Source organism: Amborella trichopoda, chromosome 6, assembly GCF_054954075.1.
Source record: "Amborella trichopoda isolate Santa Cruz 75 chromosome 6, AtrichopodaSantaCruz75HAP2 v2.0, whole genome shotgun sequence".
Lineage (NCBI taxonomy): Eukaryota > Viridiplantae > Streptophyta > Magnoliopsida > Amborellales > Amborellaceae > Amborella > Amborella trichopoda.
Window position 1 is genome coordinate 3,062,383 of NC_142341.1, and position 19,650 is coordinate 3,082,032.

Here is a 19,650-nt window from a genome sequence, read left to right on the forward strand (position 1 = left end):
TAAACATTCAAAAGATTTTGAAAACATCATAAAAATAATTTCTTCATCTTATAATCATATCACGATATTTAATAAAGGAAAGTGGAGATGTTTTTAAGCTAAATTTGGGGTTATGGGTGGATTTCAATGTTGCATAGGCAACCAAATATGTGGAAAGAGAGAGAAATCGTTTAGTCTGATCCATTAATCGATCACTCTATTTTAGTTCTGCGTATACATAAAAAAACAATAGAATTGACGGTTTTATGTAGTAAAACAATAATCCAGACCAACAATTCCCTCATTTGGTTTTTGGATGGTTCCCTGATCTGGTTTTTCCTCATCTGGTTTTTGGATGGTTCCCTGATCTGGTTTTAGGATGGGTCACTATACTGACATATACCATCTCTCGACAACCAAAAAAACGATGACTTACAAACAAGGGAGAGAAACAAGTAAAAGGTTTACAAACAAGAGATAAAAAAGAAGGCTTACAAACAGAGAGATAAAAAACAAGGCTTACAAACAGAGAGATAAAAAACAAGGCTTACAAACAAGAGAGAGAGGATAGAGATAAAGAGGGCTTTCAAATAAGAGAGAGAGCATAGAGATAAAGAGGGCTTCCAAACAAGAGAGAGAGCATAGAGATAAAGAGGGCTTCCAAACAAGAGAGAGAGCATAGAGATAAAGAGGGCTTCCAAACAAGAGAGAGAGCATAGAGATAAAGAGGGTTTCCAAACAAAAGAGAGAGGATAGAGATAAAGAGGGCTTCCAAACAAGAGAGAGAGGATAGAGATAAAGAGGACTTCCAAACAAGAGAGAGAAGATAGAGATAAAGAGGGCTTCCAAACAAGAGAGAGAAGATAGAGATAAAGAGGGCTTCCAAACAAGAGAGAGAAGATAGAGATAAAGAAGAAACGAGATAAAGGACTACAAACAAGAGAGAGAAGATAGAGATCAAGAAGACTTACAAACAAGAGCGCGAAGATAGAGGTAAAGAAGACTTACAAACAAGAGAGAGAAGATAGAGGTAAAGAAGACTAGAGAGAAACAAGTAAAAGGTTTACTAACAAGAGAGGGAAACAAGTAAAAGGTTTACAAACAAGAGAGGGAAACAAGTAAAAGGTTTACAAACAAGAGAGAGGAACAAAAGGTTTACAAACAAGAGAGGGAAACAAGTAAAAGGTTTACAAACAAGAGAGGGAAACAAGTAAAATGTTTACAAACAAGAGAGGGAAACAAGTAAAAGGTTTACAAACAAGAGAGGGACACAAGTAAAAGGTTTACAAACAAGAGAGAGAAACAAGTAAAAGGTTTACAAGCAAGAGAGAGAAACAAGTAAAAGGTTTACAAGCAAGAGAGAGAAACAAGTAAAAGGTTTACAAGCAAGAGAGAGAAACAAGTAAAAGGTTTACAAGCAAGAGAGAGAAACAAGTAAAAGGTTTACAAGCAAGAGAGAGAAACAAGTAAAAGGTTTACAATCAAGAGAGAGAATCAAGTACAAGTAAAAGGTTTACAAGCAAGAGAGAGAAACAAGTAAAAGGTTTACAATCAAGAGAGAGAATCAAGTAAGGTTTACAAGCAAGAGAGAGAAACAAGTAAAAGGTTTACAAGCAAGAGAGAGAAACAAGTAAAAGGTTTACAAGCAAGAGAGAGAAACAAGTAAAAGGTTTACAAGCAAGAGAGAGAAACAAGTAAAAGGTTTACAAGCAAGAGAGATAAACAAGTAAAAGGTTTGAGTAAAAGGTTTATAAGCAAGAGAGAGAAACAAGTAAAAGGTTTACAAGCAAGAGAGAGAAACAAGTAAAAGGTTTACAAGCAAGAGAGAGAAACAAGTAAAAGGTTTACAAGCAAGAGAGAGAAACAAGTAAAAGGTTTACAAGCAAGAGAGAGAAACAAGTAAAAGGTTTACAAGCAAGAGAGAGAAACAAGTAAAAGGTTTACAAGCAAGAGAGAGAAAGTGATCCACCAAAGTTGGGTGAGGCGGAAGCCGTTGGGTCACGCTATTCCGACCAACTGTACCGTACACGTGGAAGATCCAGCTAGGACCTGTCACAAATCACGTGCCTTGAATTCCCGCTCGTTTGTACGGTCCGCCGAAATAAAATCCGGGTGGCAATACTATAATCAGGCCGAATTAATCAATCACCCAGTTTATAGGTGACAATAGCAAGACTAGGCTTTCGAATTTTGAAAAGAAATGTGGGTGTAGGCCCCACCAAAGCATTACTTTTCAAATATCTAAATTCCCTAACATGGTGGAATTACAATAAAAAACCGTTATATTGGGTGGTAATATCAAAATAGATCGATCTAATTTGAAATAAAAATCTTGATCCTCTTTTAAAAAATAGAAACCGTAATCTGCCCGAACTGCCCGTTAAGGCGATCTTACCAATCAGATCATGACACGTAGTTTGTTTAGACTAGGCTCGTGCTATTCACGGGCAATGAGAGCTCCAAAAATCTTTTAAAAAAAAAAAAAGCGAAAAGGGAATCCTTAAACCATTGGGAATTGATACTAAATAAAATCCAATTAAAAGAGAAAAATTGACCCTAAAATATGGGGGGGATAATGGAAAGCCATAAACCATTAAGCCACGACGCGTTAACTCTCTGGTTCCAAGAAACTTGGATCATGTTTCCGATTTATTTTTAGAGTTTTTCTATTTAGGGTTTTTTTAAGCAATAGTGAGGAACTCTGTGTTGGGTTATTTGGGTCTGAAATGGATGATGAAATTGAGAAACTTATTAGAAGGATGAACCCCCCAAGGTAATCTCTCCCTTGATTCTTCCTCTGTTTCTTTGCTTAATTTTTATGGGTTTCTGTATATTTTTTTCGTGGGTTTTTTATGCTCTCTGGTTGGGTTGCTTATTTGAAGTTTCATGAGTAACTGTAATTCTTTGCAGTTTTGTTTTTTTGGTTTTATACTTAATTCTTTCTGGATTGGTAAGAATTCCTTTTGTGAAATTTTTTGGGTTTTGAGCGCAATTATTTTGGGGTTTCCTCATATCCTCTTGCTCGGTTTCCTCTTTGGATTTTTTTTTTTAAAAAAAAATTAACTGTTAGTCTTTGTGTGAAATGGGTTTTCGCCCAAATTATTTTGGGAATTTTTGTTAATTCGGGAATAATTGGTGATTCTAAAGTTCCATTGTATACCCATTTACAAAGTTTTGGCTCTTTGTTTCTGTTCTAGGTTAGTCTTTTTTATTTTGTTCGTTTTTGTTTGAATGTCATGGATTTGAATTTTGTTTTTTTTAGTTTGCTTGACTTAAATTCTCTGGATTATTTCAAAATTTCATGGAAACACATATTTTCTTGTTTAGGCTTCATTGAGTTCTGGTATTGTTTTTTTAGCTTTCTTAATTTTGAAGCAAAGATATTTTTCTTTACGTTTTTTTTTATTACATGGTTTGCTTCGTTTCTAGGCTATTCATTTTTACTTTTTTATTTTCTGGAAGTTTGAAATTTCTTAAAATATGGGTATGATTTTATTTTTGGTCATTTGATTCAATTTGCCTTGCATTATATCCCGATCTTCGTCCTCTTCTATTTCGTGTTTTCTTGTTTTCCTGGGAAAATCCATGGATTTCTTCCTTTTTATGGTTGTTATTTTATTTTTTATTTTATATTATTCTCTTGTCATTATTATTCTTCAAAAATTTTGGAATTTATTTTCTACGACATTAACTTTTTCTGGTATTATTTTTTGTTTTATTTACTTGGTTTTTCTAATTTTCCATTTTCTGAATTCCATACTATTTATATTTTTTTATCTGGTAATTTATTGGAATTGCTCATTTCAGGCTATTCTTCGTTTTCAATGGGGCTTTTATCATTGAAAAAAAATGACTTATTGTTTGTGTTGCAGGGTTGTAATTGACAACAATGCCTGTGAAAGCGCCACTGTAATTCAGGTAAAGCTGCCTTTGATTATATGGTTAAATCTTTTGAATAATTTCTGTTGATTTGCTTGTTACATATCACATCCTTTGTTGGATTACTGAGAGGCATTCGTATTCAGGTGGACAGTGTTAATAAGCATGGGATTCTACTTCAAGTAATTCAAGTTCTAACTGATCTCGACCTCATTATTACCAAAGCTTACATATCCTCTGATGGGGGTTGGTTTATGGATGGTTAGTGTTCTGTTTTTATCTTCAAATTCAGCTCTATAATGAAGCTTTTGACTCTTTTCACCTGCTCGAGGTTATGATTTTTTTTTTTTTTTTCTAAAGCTCTTAAATCTTTTTTCCTCTTTAAGCATACTCCGTTTTTTCCCCTCTCTTACCAGTATTCAAGGTCACTGATCAGAATGGAGAGAAACTCAGAGATGAAAACACTCTTAGTTATATTCAAAAGGTACTTGCTCGAACTTTTCATTGGATCTTGCACTCAAACAAAATTTTGTTTATTGCCCTACCCTGACATGAGAGACAGAAACATTGAGCAAGACACAACTTTTTGATTAATCTCACCTGAGCTGTGTTTTTGTTTATTTATTGCCTTACCCTGAGAATGAGAGACAGAAACAGTGAGCAAGACACAAAACATTTTGATTAATTTCCCCTGAGCTTTGTGCAATATGATCTCTCTGGCACACACATAGGGCGCACACACATTTTGTGCAATCTATGGAATGCACACAAACACAGATCGTTGCTCGAACCCAACTGATGTTTTCTGTAATTTTTGCAGTCCCTCGAATCAGATGCATGTTTCTCACCCTCCTTTAGAAGATCCAAGGGAGTCCAGCTCTCAAAAGAGCACACTTCGATTGAATTGACAGGGACCAATCGCCCTGGCTTACTCTCTGAAGTGTGTGCAGTCCTTACCAACCTGAATTGTAATGTTGTGAATGCTGAGATTTGGACCCATAATTCAAGAGCAGCAGCAGTTGTTCAAGTCACTGATGTTGATACAGGGGCCGCCATTGATGACCCAAAAAGGCTTTCTCTTATAAGGGAGCTTTTGTGCAATGTGTTGAAAGGGAACAGCACTCATAGAGCTGCAAAAACAGTGGTATCCGTTGAGCTTACTCACACTGAGAGGAGGCTTCATCAAATGATGTTTGCAGATAGAGATTACGAGAGGGTGGAAAGGGATGGGTTAGAGAGAGAAGAGGATAAGAGCCTCAGGCCTGATGTGACATTGTTAGATTGTTTCGAGAGAGATTATTCAGTGGTTACGATGCGTTCCAAGGATAGGCCAAAGCTTTTGTTTGACACTGTTTGCACTCTAACAGACATGCAATATGTGGTTTATCATGGGACTGTGCAAACAGGAAGAAGGGAAGCTTATCAGGTATGATTCTCTTTAGAGCCTGGTCCTTTTTGGGTCAGTCATGACATTGATGCCTATTGGAAAGTTAAAAATTCTCTAGTGATGAACTTAAATTGGAAAATAAGCAGAATGGTATTTGGTTTTTACTAAGAATATAAGTGTGTGTGTTCCACTTCACAGTATTAGAGCTCACATCATTTGGTCTTGAGGCTGCCCATGTTTGGCATGTACTGTTGTATTATTAGCAATTCTAAGTGCAGCTTGAAAGCTTTTGGTAGGGAACCCTTACGCAGTCAGGCTTGAGCTTTTATCGTATCTAAGATTCAGGCCTTAAAAGAATGTGCAAGAAACAATGCAATAAAAGTATTGACCCATGATTTTAACATTACCAAACAATGCATCTTATCTTTCTTAATGCATTTTACAATGTAGACTTGGATAATCTGAAAGTGGCTTCTTTTGATTGAAAGGAATACTACATCAGGCATGTGGATGGCCTCCCTGTGAGCTCAGAAGCCGAGAAACAACGTGTGATTCAATGTCTTGAAGCAGCCATTGAACGCAGAGCATCAGAGGTAAATTTTCTTTTTTCACATGAATGACCTCACCTTGGTACTCACTCTCTCTCATTTCTAAGGTGGCAGTAACAGAAATACTCATTAAAATTTTGATTTCTTCATGGTCTTAATCTAGACTGAATTGGTACATGTCTGGTCAATTTTCGTACCAATCGGGCCAGCTGGTCTTGTCTAGTTCTATGAACACTAGTCCAAAATCAAGATTCCTTTGGGCTCATAGAAACCATTTAGCTGATATGTAATCCATCCTAAATTCTCTCTCTCTCTCTCTCCTAGGCTTCTCAGTCGTGATTTGGTTTTTCAGGGACTAGAATTGGAGTTATGCACAGAAGACAGGGTTGGTCTCCTTTCCGACGTTACTCGAATCTTTCGAGAAAATAGCTTGACCATCACTAGGGCTGAGATCACTACCAAGAGTGGAAAAGCAATCGATACATTTTATCTCACTGATGTTTCAGGAAACCCAGTTGATCCCAAGACAATAGATGCCATACGTCAAGAGATTGGCCAAGCCAACCTGCATGTGAAGAGAGACTCTCTTCTTCCCCCAAAATCACCACCCCATGAGACCATAGCCAGCTATCTCTTCAGCAATATCTTCAAGGCCAAGAATTTTCACAATTTCAGGTTGATAAGATCGTATTCCTGATCTTCTTGTGCATAATCAACATACACACTCCGAAGAAAAAGGAATAGTTACAGCAAAAAGAGAAAGTGATCCGATACTGTGTATATAGCTCAAGCTCAAGAAACAGGCATTGTGCATTTTTTAGATGGGTCTATATTCATATTTAATTACATGTGAACGCAGATATTTCAGAAACCAAATGTGATCAGCATATAATCTGTGTGAATAGATTGACAGCTCCGGGTCTGTAAATTTTGTATCTTTTGTATTAGGTGTTTCAAAGGTACTGAAATGTACAGATTGACTTATTGTACAAATGCTTGCATTCTTTTGTAGCATAATTGCCTTAATGGGAGTTCGATGTCGTGCAAGAGATTTGGTTCTGTATGAAGTTTTGTAAATCTTCTAACATGGTGGCATATGGTCTGCATCTTGAGAAAGAAGCTCGAGGGAGTAGATTGGCATTTTCCTATAGAATTGACTACCAAAATAGTGGTCTATTTCACATTATATAAATATACTCAGGGAACTAATGGGCGTGCCAGTACTGAGAAAAAAACTTAAAAATCAATCTTGGTTTAAAGGATAAGGTTTACATAAATTTGGTAATGTGGTCTACACCATTTTTAAGCTTGAAATTCTTTGTTTAAGATCCGTAAGTGGTTATAATGATTTGCAGTTTTGGCACTGGGACTGCATTTTCAAGTGAGATTTTGCGGTGCGATTGTCTGTATAAAGATACGGCATTACAAAATATTTCTATTTTAAACGCATATGCGGCATTACAAAATATTTCTATTTTAAAAGCATACATTGAATAGTCATTCATCCAGGGGCAAAAATTATAAGAGGCATCTTAAAACGTACACAGGAGAAAACACAGCAAGAAGATTTCATATTTCATTTTGCAAAAATGTAAATGCTACAGGGATGTTCGAGTTAGGTCTACATGGAGAAGTGGTTAGAATGTTAGTAAGAGTCGATATCAAAAGGTTGTCATCATCGTCAAAGCCTTTTCGGGATCGGCTAATCAAAAGGGTCTTGTACCACAGCAAAACTGAAGTAGGCCAACGATCACCCTATTTCAACCAAAACCTTCAAAAGTTTGAACAGTGCTTCTCCCTCGTCTCTCTTTTTTATGTCAGCCATATTTTTCCAAAGGCGGGTTTTGAAACTCTATCCAGAGTCCAGATATCAAGCCCGAGTCTTACCCTTTTCATAATGCTTTACTCACCTCGGGGGATCGTTCTCTCTGCCTTTCAAGAAGCCTACATCAAGAGCCTTCTGTAATAAAAGGATTCGATCATCAAGAATCATCTTTTTCTTTTGTAGTAAGAAGCCAAGTTCCTCGTTCATTTTCATCTCGACCTCCTCAAAATAGCTCACCTTGTACTGAACCTTCTTAAGCTGGACATAAGCATAGATACTTAGTTTATGAGAAAAGTGCTTCTTCAAGAGAAAATGGCAAAAATGAGGCTAAGGTCTTTCACCAATCCTTTTCCCGAAGGAAAAATTTATTGCATATACACAAGAAATAAACCCACGGCATTTAAAAAATCAAATTTACCACGATGAATCACACTAATGCAAGAAAAGAATAAACAACCTTGTAAAAAAATTGATTTTGCAAAAAAGGAAGGTAACACGTGAAAAAGATTTTGAATAAAATCAAAAGGAAGAATCTTTCATGTGAAAGAAAATGGGTTTGGAAATAAATGAAAAAGAAAGCATGCAGCGGAATAAAATGAAATATCACTAATCAAGAAAATATGGAGCACCACTAATAAAGAGCATACTGCCTACACTAGCAAAATATGTCGTCCCTTCCATATGAGTACATCTCGAGGTATAGATGATCAACTGAAGGCTCTTTTAACATCAATACAACCTTTTCCAAATGGTTTTTGAGACATGTATAAGGTTGACACCTTATATAAAGGTTTTCCTTAAAACTTGTGACAAAAATTGAACAAAGAAGGACTTAAAAGCAAGCCTTACACACCTGAATTTTGATGCAAATAGACATTAAGTGCTCTATTTCTCTCTCTTCCTGATCAGCAAGTAACTTTGCATGAGCAGCGGTAGCCCCAAGAGCTGTTGCAATAGCAGCTCTCAACTGCAATATTGAATAACCAACACCATTTTCACTTGGGACCCTGGATGTCCCTGTCAACTCACAGATAACAAGAATATCACAATCAATTAAGGTGGTAAATAGTGGCCAAACAACAAGCTCTATATGATGCTTGGAAATTAACAACAATGGTACAAACAAGGACATTCATCTGGATGTACATTTAAACTCCAACAATCCGATGGGATCAGCATGGTTCATAAAACTCGGGAGTACCACACACCATGGTTCATAGGGTAGAATTATGGCATACTTTCCCTTAACACTTCCAGTCAATAATGTAATATATAGACAAAATTAAAACAGCTAAGAATGGTAAGGATGCTGTTAAAGGAAAAATAAAGGAAGGGGCACCAGCAAAAGGGAATGGACAATTGCAACATTTTGCATTGAGCAAAAAAGCATAAAGAGAGGAAATTCATTCATGGCTTCCTTTTGGAAGAAACATGGTCCGGTGCTGCCTACAATATTTAGGAATGCCAGCTCGAGCCTTCACCAAAACCATAATAAGTCTAGTTACTACAGTCATATGCAAGGTACTGTGTCAGATTCCATCAACAAGGAAAAATGAATATAGGTTCTACTTTTTCTTATTTCTTAAAAAGAGTGGCACTTTTCTTGTGCCATATTTCTTCCACAACTGGTTCTCATTGGAACATTGTTTTGAAATACAAAGAATTGGTTTCAGGCCCGGTCATAACAAGGCCAAGATAAGCAATTTTGACATTCTAAAAAAACACAAAGGAAAATGAAATTACATTATTATAGAGAATAGACCATTTTGGAAAATGCCAGTGGTGTTTGGCTTTGGTTGTAGCATCCGACACCTGTGCTTATACAGTAATAATTTTCAAAATTCGAGCATAAAAGTGATACTCTGAAATCTGTTCAATCTCTTGTTAAACTTTGAAACATTTCAATAGAAAATTTAAACCCGCCAAACAAATTATCACTTTAGCAGAATGTTCTTTATGAATTTAATTTCTTAAATTAAACACATTTTTACCTTTAATTTTTTAGTTTAATTATTATTCTTGTATTCATTTAGATGGGGGAAATGGTTTTCTCTTCTCTCTAAAATACACATATAAGTAACGTACACATGGCCTGTGAATGTAGGCCATAGTTCAAAGAGAGAGAAGATGCAAATTTTCCAAAGTTTTCTCCCACCCACTGTGAATCCTGAAAAATCAACCAAGATTTTCTCCCTTCACTTAGCTTCGATGGAGTAGTTAATCCCAAAGACTTTGGGTGATTCTCCCGAACTGAAGTTAATAACATTGATCTAAATAATTCTGACTAGTAGGCATTGTGGTCACTATAGAAAAGATTGACGCTATTTTTAGAAAGCATAAAATTATTGATGGCAACATATTAAAATTTAAAAACAAGCTAATAAGATTTTGAGAGCAAGGGAGTTTCTTGTTATAGTTTGCAAAAGGATAGAGAAACTATTTAATATTGTCCTATAGAAGAGGAAGAATTTGAAATAGCATCAGCCACAAAAATTAACAGAAATCACAATAACAAACATGATTTTGGGCACAAATAAAACCAGCTAATATTGATGCTTTGGGGAATACACACCTGACTGTCTAGAGGTCTCATTCATTTCCCTTTTGTCCTCAATCTCTAAAACTCTGAAACAGTTTTAAGAAAAAAAACAATGAACTAGAGTACGTTTGTTGGTCTTGTCATCAATAAGAAAATATAAGATTGTTGGTCGAGAAAGAAACAGGTTCCTGAGTACATTTAGTCCTGGCATTGTCCACAAGAAAAACAAATACAAACCTCTTTGGATCATTATTCAAGCAGGCAAATGTCACATTTTCCTGCTTTGAATCCAAGAGTTCTCTTCCAGATGGGTTCTCGTTGCCCAATGCCATAACAGCAACCTCAGCTGCAGCTGCTGCGATCTGGGGGCCGACAATTGTAGACAGGAAAGCTACCTAACATAGATAATGTTAATTTCCATATAAAAAAGTTATGATAACCGAACACTTTAAAGTTCGCCACCTATCTATGGCATTATTGGATGCTTCTTTAAGTGTATCCAAGGCATAGAAGCTCCTAATTTATTCCTTTTGTAAAGGATAACTAATTAAATAGAAGAAGCAAAACAGAAAGGAAAAAGAATTATTTGAATTAGATCAACTAAGTACAAATAATAGAAAAATGAAACATAAATATAAGAAAAATGAAACATAAATATAAGACTCATAAATGAGGGGAGAGTTTAAATGATGTAAAGTTAAAGGATAGTATTAGTCACTTAAAACTTATTTCCTTTCTTTTAACAAACAAAAAAAATAGCAAAATGACAAAAACTACAAATATTACATGAACGAAATATTTTTGGCCAGGCAAAAATAATTATAGACAAAAAGGTTAAAGTAGAATAACAGAACAAAACAACAAAATAAAATCTTCAAAGTGAGGAGATAGTTGGAGAATATAAGAGATTTTCAAACTTCAAAAACCACAACCACAACTGCATGTGAGTCAATATATTTCTTTTTTTTCTGTAAATATATGATACAGGTTTTTACATTCTTGAATCTTCCAATCACTAAATTCAGCTAAATCTTTATGCGAATGCTTCTGGGAAGGATCCCACCACCCGTATCCTCATCAAGCCAAACACCATAATACAGAAATGGAATAGCACGAAAGTAACCGTAAAAAAAAGTCCAACCTGCGACATCAATGAGAAACTTGTATCAGTAAGTGAAGGAAGGTAGTTCTGCTTGAGAGGATGAACTGAGAAATCATTCATTTCCATATGCAAGCTCTTTTCAATGTGCTCATCCTTTTGCTCCTCTTTCATTATAGCTTCAAGAAAGGGATTTGGGTTTTCCTTATTGACACTTGCATTTTTCTTTGGGCACTCAAGATTGCCTTTAGTATTTACATTGCTTAACAAGTGCTCGCCAAAAGGAAGCTGTATGAGCTTCAAGATGCAGTCATATTTACTCTTGGTTCGAACATGTGCTGCAATTTTATCCCAATCATCCCCATGCTTCAAAGTTCCCTCTAAGAGCAACAACATTTCTGAATCAGTCCAAGAAACAGGTCCTTGTTTTTCAGCAGTAGTCCTGGTGCCATCTGCAGTTTCTTCCTCAGCTTTTGTCACATTTTCAAAACATTTTCCACAAAGTATCGACTCGCCCTGCCAAAAAAGGACTAAAATGGGTACAGCTGATAACAAGAGATTCAGAGACAGAACATTGAGAAAATTAGCAGTCATAGAACAATCAGCATAGAAAAATGTTCACCCGTAAACGTACATCTCAGGTTTATATATTTTTCTAGAAAATGCCGTTTAAAGTTCAAATTGCAAGATCAAAGACATAAGATGAGGTTTTTGAGAAAATTAAATGTTTAGAAGTTCATCCACATCAATTGGCAGCTGAGAGCATGCAAAGAAACTATATAAAGATCACTCTTGGCAACTTGGAACAAAATCCATCTGTATCAATATAAGGTAAATGCAGATATTGGCCACCTAATCCAATCCTTTACATAAAACAGATCAAGAGAATCATACCTGAGATCTCAACAAGCAAGTATAATGTCCCAAATAACTACATCACATAGTAATACAGCACAGTAAGCTAGCCACCATAACATCCCAGACAATTACATCACATAGTAATACCGCATGGTAGCCCCTTATCTTTTCTTCTCTCTCATAGTTAGTGCAAATAGCCATTCATGTCAGCAGGCAAACATAAAAGTTAACAAACCATTTTTTCTTTTTTTGAATGTTATCTAGCAAATCAAATTCGATTACAACTTTTTCAGTATGCCCATTTAATTTTGTAATAAATTCCAATGTCACACCCATACATTCCATGTCACAGACCAACACTCCTAGAACTTTATATGAGCTTTATAAGAAATGGTGACAAGCCGTAGTAAGAAATTTCAACATTAATATTTTAACGGAAACATAAATTTCCAGATAATTGAAATTATAAAAGGGATGCCCTTTAGTCGATTTGCATTCATAGCTCACAGTATTTAATTTCTGATTTACTGGCGTTCACGTAAAAGCTTTCTTTCAAAAATATTCTATGTACAAGAGATGAATCAAAGGCCTTCATGATTAAATGAAAAAGGAATGTACCTCTTTGAAGTATGTAACATGAAAAATGCATACATAAAATTGATGCATAGGATCTAAATTTGAAATGCATCAATATAAACTTGAAAGCAAGCAACCCTGCTAAATGAGACCGCAAAGAAGGGTATAAAAAATATGTACCTTAACAGAAAGGTAGTGGCTCAATGAACATTCAGCTCCGCAACCTTTACAAGCCAAACTTGTAACAGCCGTTTCCTCCTTCCTCCTCTTCGCCTCTCTATGAATGTCCTCACCAAAAACATCAACATAAGATGCCAAAGGTGGTGGCTCAAACCCCCACACAACTCTTTCGGTAGCATTGTCTGAAGTCATTTGTTTTGTAACATTCATGGCAGGAACTACACGAATACTTGGTGGAACTCCTTCCTCAAAATTGACTACTTGTGTGTCATTAATAGTCATTTCCTTTGTATGATCTGATACTTGGAAATTTATTAAACCCCAAGTTTCCAAGAAATGATAAACTTTGTGAATTAAGCTTACATCCCCAATCAACAACTTCCTCACCTCAGTGAATGTCAGTCTTCTTGTTGGGTCTTCTCGATATTTACTGATAATGAAATCTCTGTATTCCTTGTATAGCTTTGTGGTCTTAGATGGGGAACTTGCATCAAAGAATTCTTTGAAAAAGCTTTTTTCTGTTTCATGAATTTCATCCCAAGAAAACCAACCTGTAAAAGACAATAGGCACAATAAATCAAAGGGTAGAAAAAGACAAAAGGAAACCAGTTTTTGAAACCTAGATGAATCCAACTCAGACCTGGCCGAGTTAATTGGACTCTGCAGGCCAACGAGTCCAAAAAGACCCCCAACTCATTCGGAGCAGTACTTTCGCACTACTCACTTGAGAAACTGTAGCAAATGTTCAAAAAAACGGATTCGGGCAACTAGGAGGGCGCCCAGGGATAGGGTACCCTCACCCCACCCCAAACATAAAAAACAAGGGAGTTCTTAAATGAATAACTGAATATATAAGACATTTTAAGACTTTAGTTTCACTTTCACATAAGACTTAACCCATTAAGATATCAGATAATCAATTATTTATCAAATAAACTAAAACAAAAACAATAGATTATCAAAATAAGATACATTGTACAAAAAAGGAATCAATTATTCATAACAGAATACGACATATGCTCAATTTCATCGTCCAAGTGAGAAAAAAATTAATAAATCACCAAAAAAATCAACTTTTAACTACAAACATGTAAATATACCGTAAAAAAAAAAAAAGTAAAAGAAAAAAAACATGATTCATAACATAATATGTTGTAGCAAAATAAAATCAAAACCCTCTTTCAAATATGATAATACTTTAAAAATATCAAAATCAAATCGATGTCGGTACAAACCTCGTCTATTGCATTGCCAAAAGTTCTCAAAATCAACTATTAAAAGCTCCAAATCTACCCAAGAACTATTGCCTTCGTTTTGGGAAGAAAACGAAAAAATAAATGATTTATTGATCTTTCGATAAATCACAAAATAGTGGTTTTTGAGGGGGTTTTCTAACCCTAAAGGCCACGGATTTTCTATTGGGGGTTTCAAATACTTCCTAAAACCCTTTTCCCCCTTTCTAGGGGGAAAAAATTACATTATTTTCCCTCACCCAAGGGTTTTTTCTGCCACCCGCAAGTTGCCACGAGGCGCCACCTAGGCGGGTGCCCAGACAATAGCGCCCAGGCGCCGCCCAGAAACAAAAATGCCTAATGCACCCGTCCAGACTGCGCCTAGGCGGTTTGAAATTTTTTTCGTCTAGGTGGTCGGGCGGCCGAATTTTCGAACATTGATTGTAGCAACTCAGGATGGTTTCTGACGGAGTCGTCAATCCCACATAAACTTGCTATGTCCAATGATTTTTCAATAAAAAGGGGAAGGGGGCGGTAATCAGATCCCCTTTCTTCCATTTTCTCCACTGTCTGAGCTCAGATGGTTCTCAAACTTCATCCCTAGGTGTATTTTCATCCTCTATCAATTCAAAACATCTGATTCCACAAAAAATAAAAATCTCGGATTTGCAAGAATTTTTTTTTTCTTTTTCTTGAACTAGGGCTTGGATGACATGTTCTTGCAAGAGTTTCACAACTGTAGCTTGATCAACCTTGAAAATTGTTCTCTAAGCGTATTTTTGAGTTCTCTATTCAAATCTAAGGTTAGTTGGATTTACAAGATTTTGAATGCAAAACTACTATTTGGCCCAAAAGTTCAAGAGCTTGGATCAACTAGATCTGAACTTGATGCCGAAACCTACTTTTTTTTTTTATGAAGTTAACGGTACGCCAAAACCTAGTTTAAAGGGATATTTGAGAACCACTTCACAAAGATAGGAGGATTGGCTTCAAAACTTTTGGTAAGTGAAATTGGTTTCTGTTCATATTCATACAAACAAATTTATTTGGACAAATATTACTAGATCAAGTTATATTTTAGTCAACCTTATATTTTTGTTGTATTTTTTAAAAGAAAAAAAGTACGATTCAATTTTCTTTTTATTGTAATTTAACAGAGATAATTGATTTTCATCAATTATAATTTCATAGATTGGTTTTCTTATTTTTCATGAATTCATATTGTTCAAATTTTTTTTTTTTAACTTTCCCATTTTTTTGGGATTTTTTGTGAACAACTCTAGGGATCTCTGTCAAGACTCACGGAGTCCACTCGAGAACCGCCAAGTCGACTAGCCCTGAACACCTCCAAAGTCCTCGAGCAAGTCTTGATTTTAAAACACTACAGTAACAAAATGAGTAAGGGAAAACGAGGGACGGTTTAAAAGGTCCAAAAGTACTTAGAGGAGAAGCAAAATCGACATTCAACTTGTAGTATTCCAGATAATGACTTAAAACAATTTTCTTTCTTAAGATGATTGTGATAGAACCATTGGTATAAAAAACGGATCGATGCCCCGGATCGGGCACCCCAAAAACCCATCCGGATCGGAATCAGTCGAATCGATCAGATTTAGCCTAAAAACAAATCTGAAAATTTTATTAAAATTCATTATAAATGTTTTTTTTAAGGAATACAATAAGAAAAAGGGGTACTCCATTAAGAACTTTCATTTTTTTGTATCAATATACGAATATTGAGATGTTCTTTCCCTACATGAACTACTGTTAACCATTAAATTTACATCACCCAAAAGATTAAACATAGAATTATCATGGATGAAATATATCATCATACATGGACTACAATAACAAATGGATTAAATCGATGAAAAAATGGCCACCAAAATCTCGAATTGGCGGAAAACCTTAATCCACTAAAAACCCAAATTATTAAACCTAACTAACTATAATTCAAAATTATTACGACCTAACTAATTATAATATTATATACTTAAATTGAAATTTTTGGTTTACATTTTATAATTATTTTACTATACAAATAATAACAAATCCAAAATATCTTATAATATCATCTAATTTAAAATATATTACTGACAACTGTAAGAAAAAATAGTACATTGCATAATTTGTATTGCAAATGTAAGACGGACATGATAACCACTACACTACGGCATCAATTTGTGTATTAACTTTCATAATAAAAGGCTATATTACCTTTTCAAGCTGTTACAGTTAGAATTATCCCACATCGAAAACTTCAAAGAAAATTAACATGTATAAAAGGCCTGAGGACCAACACATTAATAGCGATTGAATGGGGCATGGGGTCTTGTCATGGTCAGTGTGTTAACATTAGCTCGTCATGATAGAGTCCCCCTATTTTGAATAAAAATATCTCAATTACCCATGCAGAAAAAATTGAAAACATATGTAGATTTATGACGTCATACTGTGTAAAAACATCGAGTCATGATGTCACTCTAGCGGTTCACTATAGAGACCTAGACAGTTCACTGTAGAGACTCGCCGGTTCTTCTCTAGAACAGAGCCATACTGCACTGGAATCAACACAGGGTGACCGATTCCCGTGTCGACTCGCCCAAGTCCGTGCTGACTCGACGACTTTTAAATCACTTCGAGTCAGCACAGACTCGGGGCGAGTCGACATGAGAATCGGTCACCCCATGTCGATTCCAGTAAAATTCGCAGTATCGCCCTGAGTCTCTACAATGAACCGCACGAGTGACATCATGACTCGGTGTTGTCAAACAAGAATCGGTCACCCCGTATTGATTCTAGTAAAATTCGCAGTATCGCCCGATTCTAGAGAAGAACCGACGAGTCTCTACCGTGAACCACCCGAATTGCCCGAGTCTCTATAGTGAACCGCCCGAGTGACATCATGACTCGGTGTTTTTACACAGTATGGCGTCATAAATCTACATTTGCTTTCAATTTTTTCTGCAAGGGTAATTGGGATATTTTTTAAAAAATTAGGGGACTCTATCATGGCGAGCTGATGTCACCACACTGACCATCACGAGACCCATGCCACATTAATGTGCTGGTCCTCAGGTCTTTTATACATGTTAATTTTCCTTGAAGTTTTTTATGTGGGACAATTCCCACTATAACAGATTGAAAAGGCAATATAGCCTTTTATTATGAAAGTTAATGCACAAAGTGACGCTGCGGTGTAGTGGTTATCATGTCCGTCTTACATTTGCATTATAAATTATGCAATGTACTATTTTTTTTTACAGTTGTCAATAATATATTTTAAATTATATGATATTATAAGATATTTTGGATTTGTTATTATTGCTATAGTAAAATAATTATAAAATGTAAACCAACAATTTCAATATAAGCATATAATATTATAGCCAGTTAGGTTGTAATAATTTTGGATTAAGTTAGTTAGGTTGTAATAATTTGGGTTTTTTTAGTGGATTAGGGTTTTCCGCCAATTCGAGATTTTGATGGCCATTTTTTCATCAATTCAATCCATTAATTATTGTAGTCCACGTACGATGATATACTTCATCCATGATAATTATATGCTTATCCTTTTGTGTGATGTAAATTTAATGGTTAACAGTAGTTCATGCAGGGAAAGAACATCTCAATATTCGCATATTGATGTAAAAAAATAAAAGTTCGTAATGGAGTACCCTCATTTCTTATTGGATTCCTAAAAAACAATATTTATAATGAAGTTTAATAATTTTTTCGGATTTTTTTTAAAGCTAAATCCGACCGATTCGGCCGATTCCTAATCTGGATCGCCGATTCACCGATCCGGATGGGTTTTTGGAGTGCCCGATCAGGGGCACCGATCCATTTTTTAAACTACTAGATAAAACCATCAGGAGTAATTCATTTTCCTTCCATTTTTCTCCTTTGAAAATGAGTAAAGGGCATAAGAGGGTGCAAAGGAAGCTTAAAAGCCAAAATAAAAGAAATACATGGTACCCCCCAAGATCAAGCTCTAAAGGCAAATTTGCAACCCCAAGAAAACAGAGCAAAAATACCAACTAGACGGTGCTTGTCATTGCAAGTTTGAAATTTCAGGTTTGAACAGAGATATTCATCAAGAAATGGGAATTAACTAGCAGCATTAATGGCTACGCTAGAAAAAATTCAGTAATAATTTCTACAATGGGTAACCCATTAAGAAAAAAAAAGGAGTTCAGATTGAGCACGAGCAATTGTAAAGAAAAGAAAGATAAAGATTTTTCTTTTCCTTCAACTTACGAATGTTAATTGCGCCAGTATTTGCAATATTACCTTAAAACGAATGCGAGAGTTATAACGCAAGATTCCCATACACAATCACAGAGGAAAGAAACAGGCATAAACCCTAATACTCATTGCTAAAGTCCACTGCAAACCTAATAAATAAAGCTAAAAACGAAGGAAACTCTTAAGAAATTTTTTATAACCCTAACTGCAGTAGAAAATCAATCAACAGGCCAAAGTGTAATGAATCCCTAACGAGGCAGAGATTTCGATCGACTTACTCGAGTAGTTGGGGATTGTGAGGAAGTCATGGTCAGAAACAGAATGGATGGGCTCGAAAAATCCTAATTCATCCGCCTCTCTTCCTGGTTCAATCCTAGAGAGATGCTGGGATTTGAAAACAGAGACTTCCTCCGTCTCCGCTGCGGAAGCCATGGCGTTGCACGAATTAACACGTGCGCGTTCGATTCCTTTGTTTCCCACCTTTCTCCCTCTATAAGAAGAGAAAGGTGAGGGGCATTTTTGGGTTTTTGTATTTGGACTTTCTCTCTCCAAAAAATGGGGTGTTTGGGGCTTTGGGCTATCTATGTAGGATCGGGTTCATATCAGTCAGCCGACTCGGATGTATACGTGGGTCCTCCTCTAAAATTTATTTTTAAAATGGATTTTTCATTTAAAATTTTAAAAATTAATCATCTAAGCCATCATAAATATAAAAAATTAAATATATTTTAAAATATATTTTTTACACTTTCCATTCTATATATGACTAGTTCATGCTTTTGGAACCTTCATATTTTGGAGATGGCGGTGTTTTCGGAGGTGTTAATGGGATCGCCCTGTGGCCCGGCTTGGTTTGTCTGACGCAGAACGGATAAAAAAAAAAAAGAATGGTTTTATACTAGGGAGCATGCTGTCCATTTACTCCCTCATGTAAAATCCAATATATCCAAAATTTGGGAACATTATGGATACTTCCCCAATTTATATTTTCTAAGCGTCCTCCCACTAAAAATTTTGATATCATACTATTGATTTAATGTTATTTTATTTTTTTGTCAAACACCCTTTAAATACAAAAGGACTCTTTTTTAGACAAAAATACGGTCTCTTTTTGTTTCATTTCCCATTGTCTCTCTCGAGACGAGCACAACTTTCATCCAGAGACGGTTTGTGTCGAACCGGCAGATTGGCTCTAATGCACAATTTTTTGTGCCAATTCAACACATTTGAACCGGAGTAACATATTTTTGCACCAAAAGGCGGTTCCATGTAGAGAAACTCGTACGTGTGACAATAAATG

The 19,650-nt window shown here is 35.6% G+C and overlaps 2 protein-coding genes across 3 annotated transcripts; one reads left to right on the forward strand and one right to left on the reverse strand.

The window, feature by feature from the left end:
* Positions 1 to 2,206: 2,206 nt before the first annotated feature.
* On the forward strand, positions 2,207 to 6,840 carry LOC105420658 (ACT domain-containing protein ACR6-like). The gene is made up of 7 exons (XM_011625148.3): positions 2,207 to 2,752; positions 3,852 to 3,897; positions 4,005 to 4,119; positions 4,275 to 4,342; positions 4,679 to 5,284; positions 5,734 to 5,838; positions 6,146 to 6,840. The coding sequence occupies exons 1-7, from the start codon at positions 2,706 to 2,708 to the stop codon at positions 6,488 to 6,490; spliced, it is 1,332 nt and encodes a 443-aa protein (XP_011623450.1). The 5' UTR covers positions 2,207 to 2,705; the 3' UTR covers positions 6,491 to 6,840.
* A 499-nt stretch (positions 6,841 to 7,339) lies between these two features.
* SWI3A (SWITCH/sucrose nonfermenting 3A) lies at positions 7,340 to 18,818 on the reverse strand. Of its 2 annotated transcripts, none has more exons than XR_016058079.1 (7): positions 18,629 to 18,818; positions 12,871 to 13,421; positions 11,299 to 11,772; positions 10,395 to 10,548; positions 10,191 to 10,243; positions 8,472 to 8,635; positions 7,340 to 7,876 (listed from the first exon to the last, which is right to left on the reverse strand). XR_016058079.1 is itself a non-coding variant. In XM_006844556.4 (7 exons), exons 1-7 carry the CDS (start codon positions 18,780 to 18,782, stop codon positions 7,700 to 7,702), a joined length of 1,731 nt encoding a protein of 576 aa, XP_006844619.1. In that variant the 5' UTR covers positions 18,783 to 18,818; the 3' UTR covers positions 7,340 to 7,699. The 2 variants fall into 2 exon arrangements, 1 of the variants encoding a protein (XP_006844619.1); XM_006844556.4 differs by having other exon boundaries at positions 10,395 to 10,552.
* Between the last annotated feature and the right edge of the window lie 832 nt (positions 18,819 to 19,650).

Excerpts from the sequence above, each read along its gene's own strand:
- LOC105420658 (XM_011625148.3), top strand. The coding sequence starts at position 2,706 with ATGGATGATGAAATTGAGAAACTTATTAGAAGGATGAACCCCCCAAG. Across the intron at positions 4,343-4,678 it reads CTCTTAGTTATATTCAAAAG|TCCCTCGAATCAGATGCATG; the intron begins GTACTTGCTCGA and ends TAATTTTTGCAG. Across the intron at positions 5,285-5,733 it reads GAAGAAGGGAAGCTTATCAG|GAATACTACATCAGGCATGT; the intron begins GTATGATTCTCT and ends TTTGATTGAAAG.
- SWI3A (XM_006844556.4), bottom strand. The coding sequence starts at position 18,782 with ATGGCTTCCGCAGCGGAGACGGAGGAAGTCTCTGTTTTCAAATCCCAG. Across the intron at positions 13,422-18,628 it reads CACAATCCCCAACTACTCGA|GTTGGTTTTCTTGGGATGAA; the intron begins GTAAGTCGATCG and ends TGTCTTTTACAG. Across the intron at positions 10,244-10,394 it reads TTGAATAATGATCCAAAGAG|AGTTTTAGAGATTGAGGACA; the intron begins GTTTGTATTTGT and ends AAACTGTTTCAG.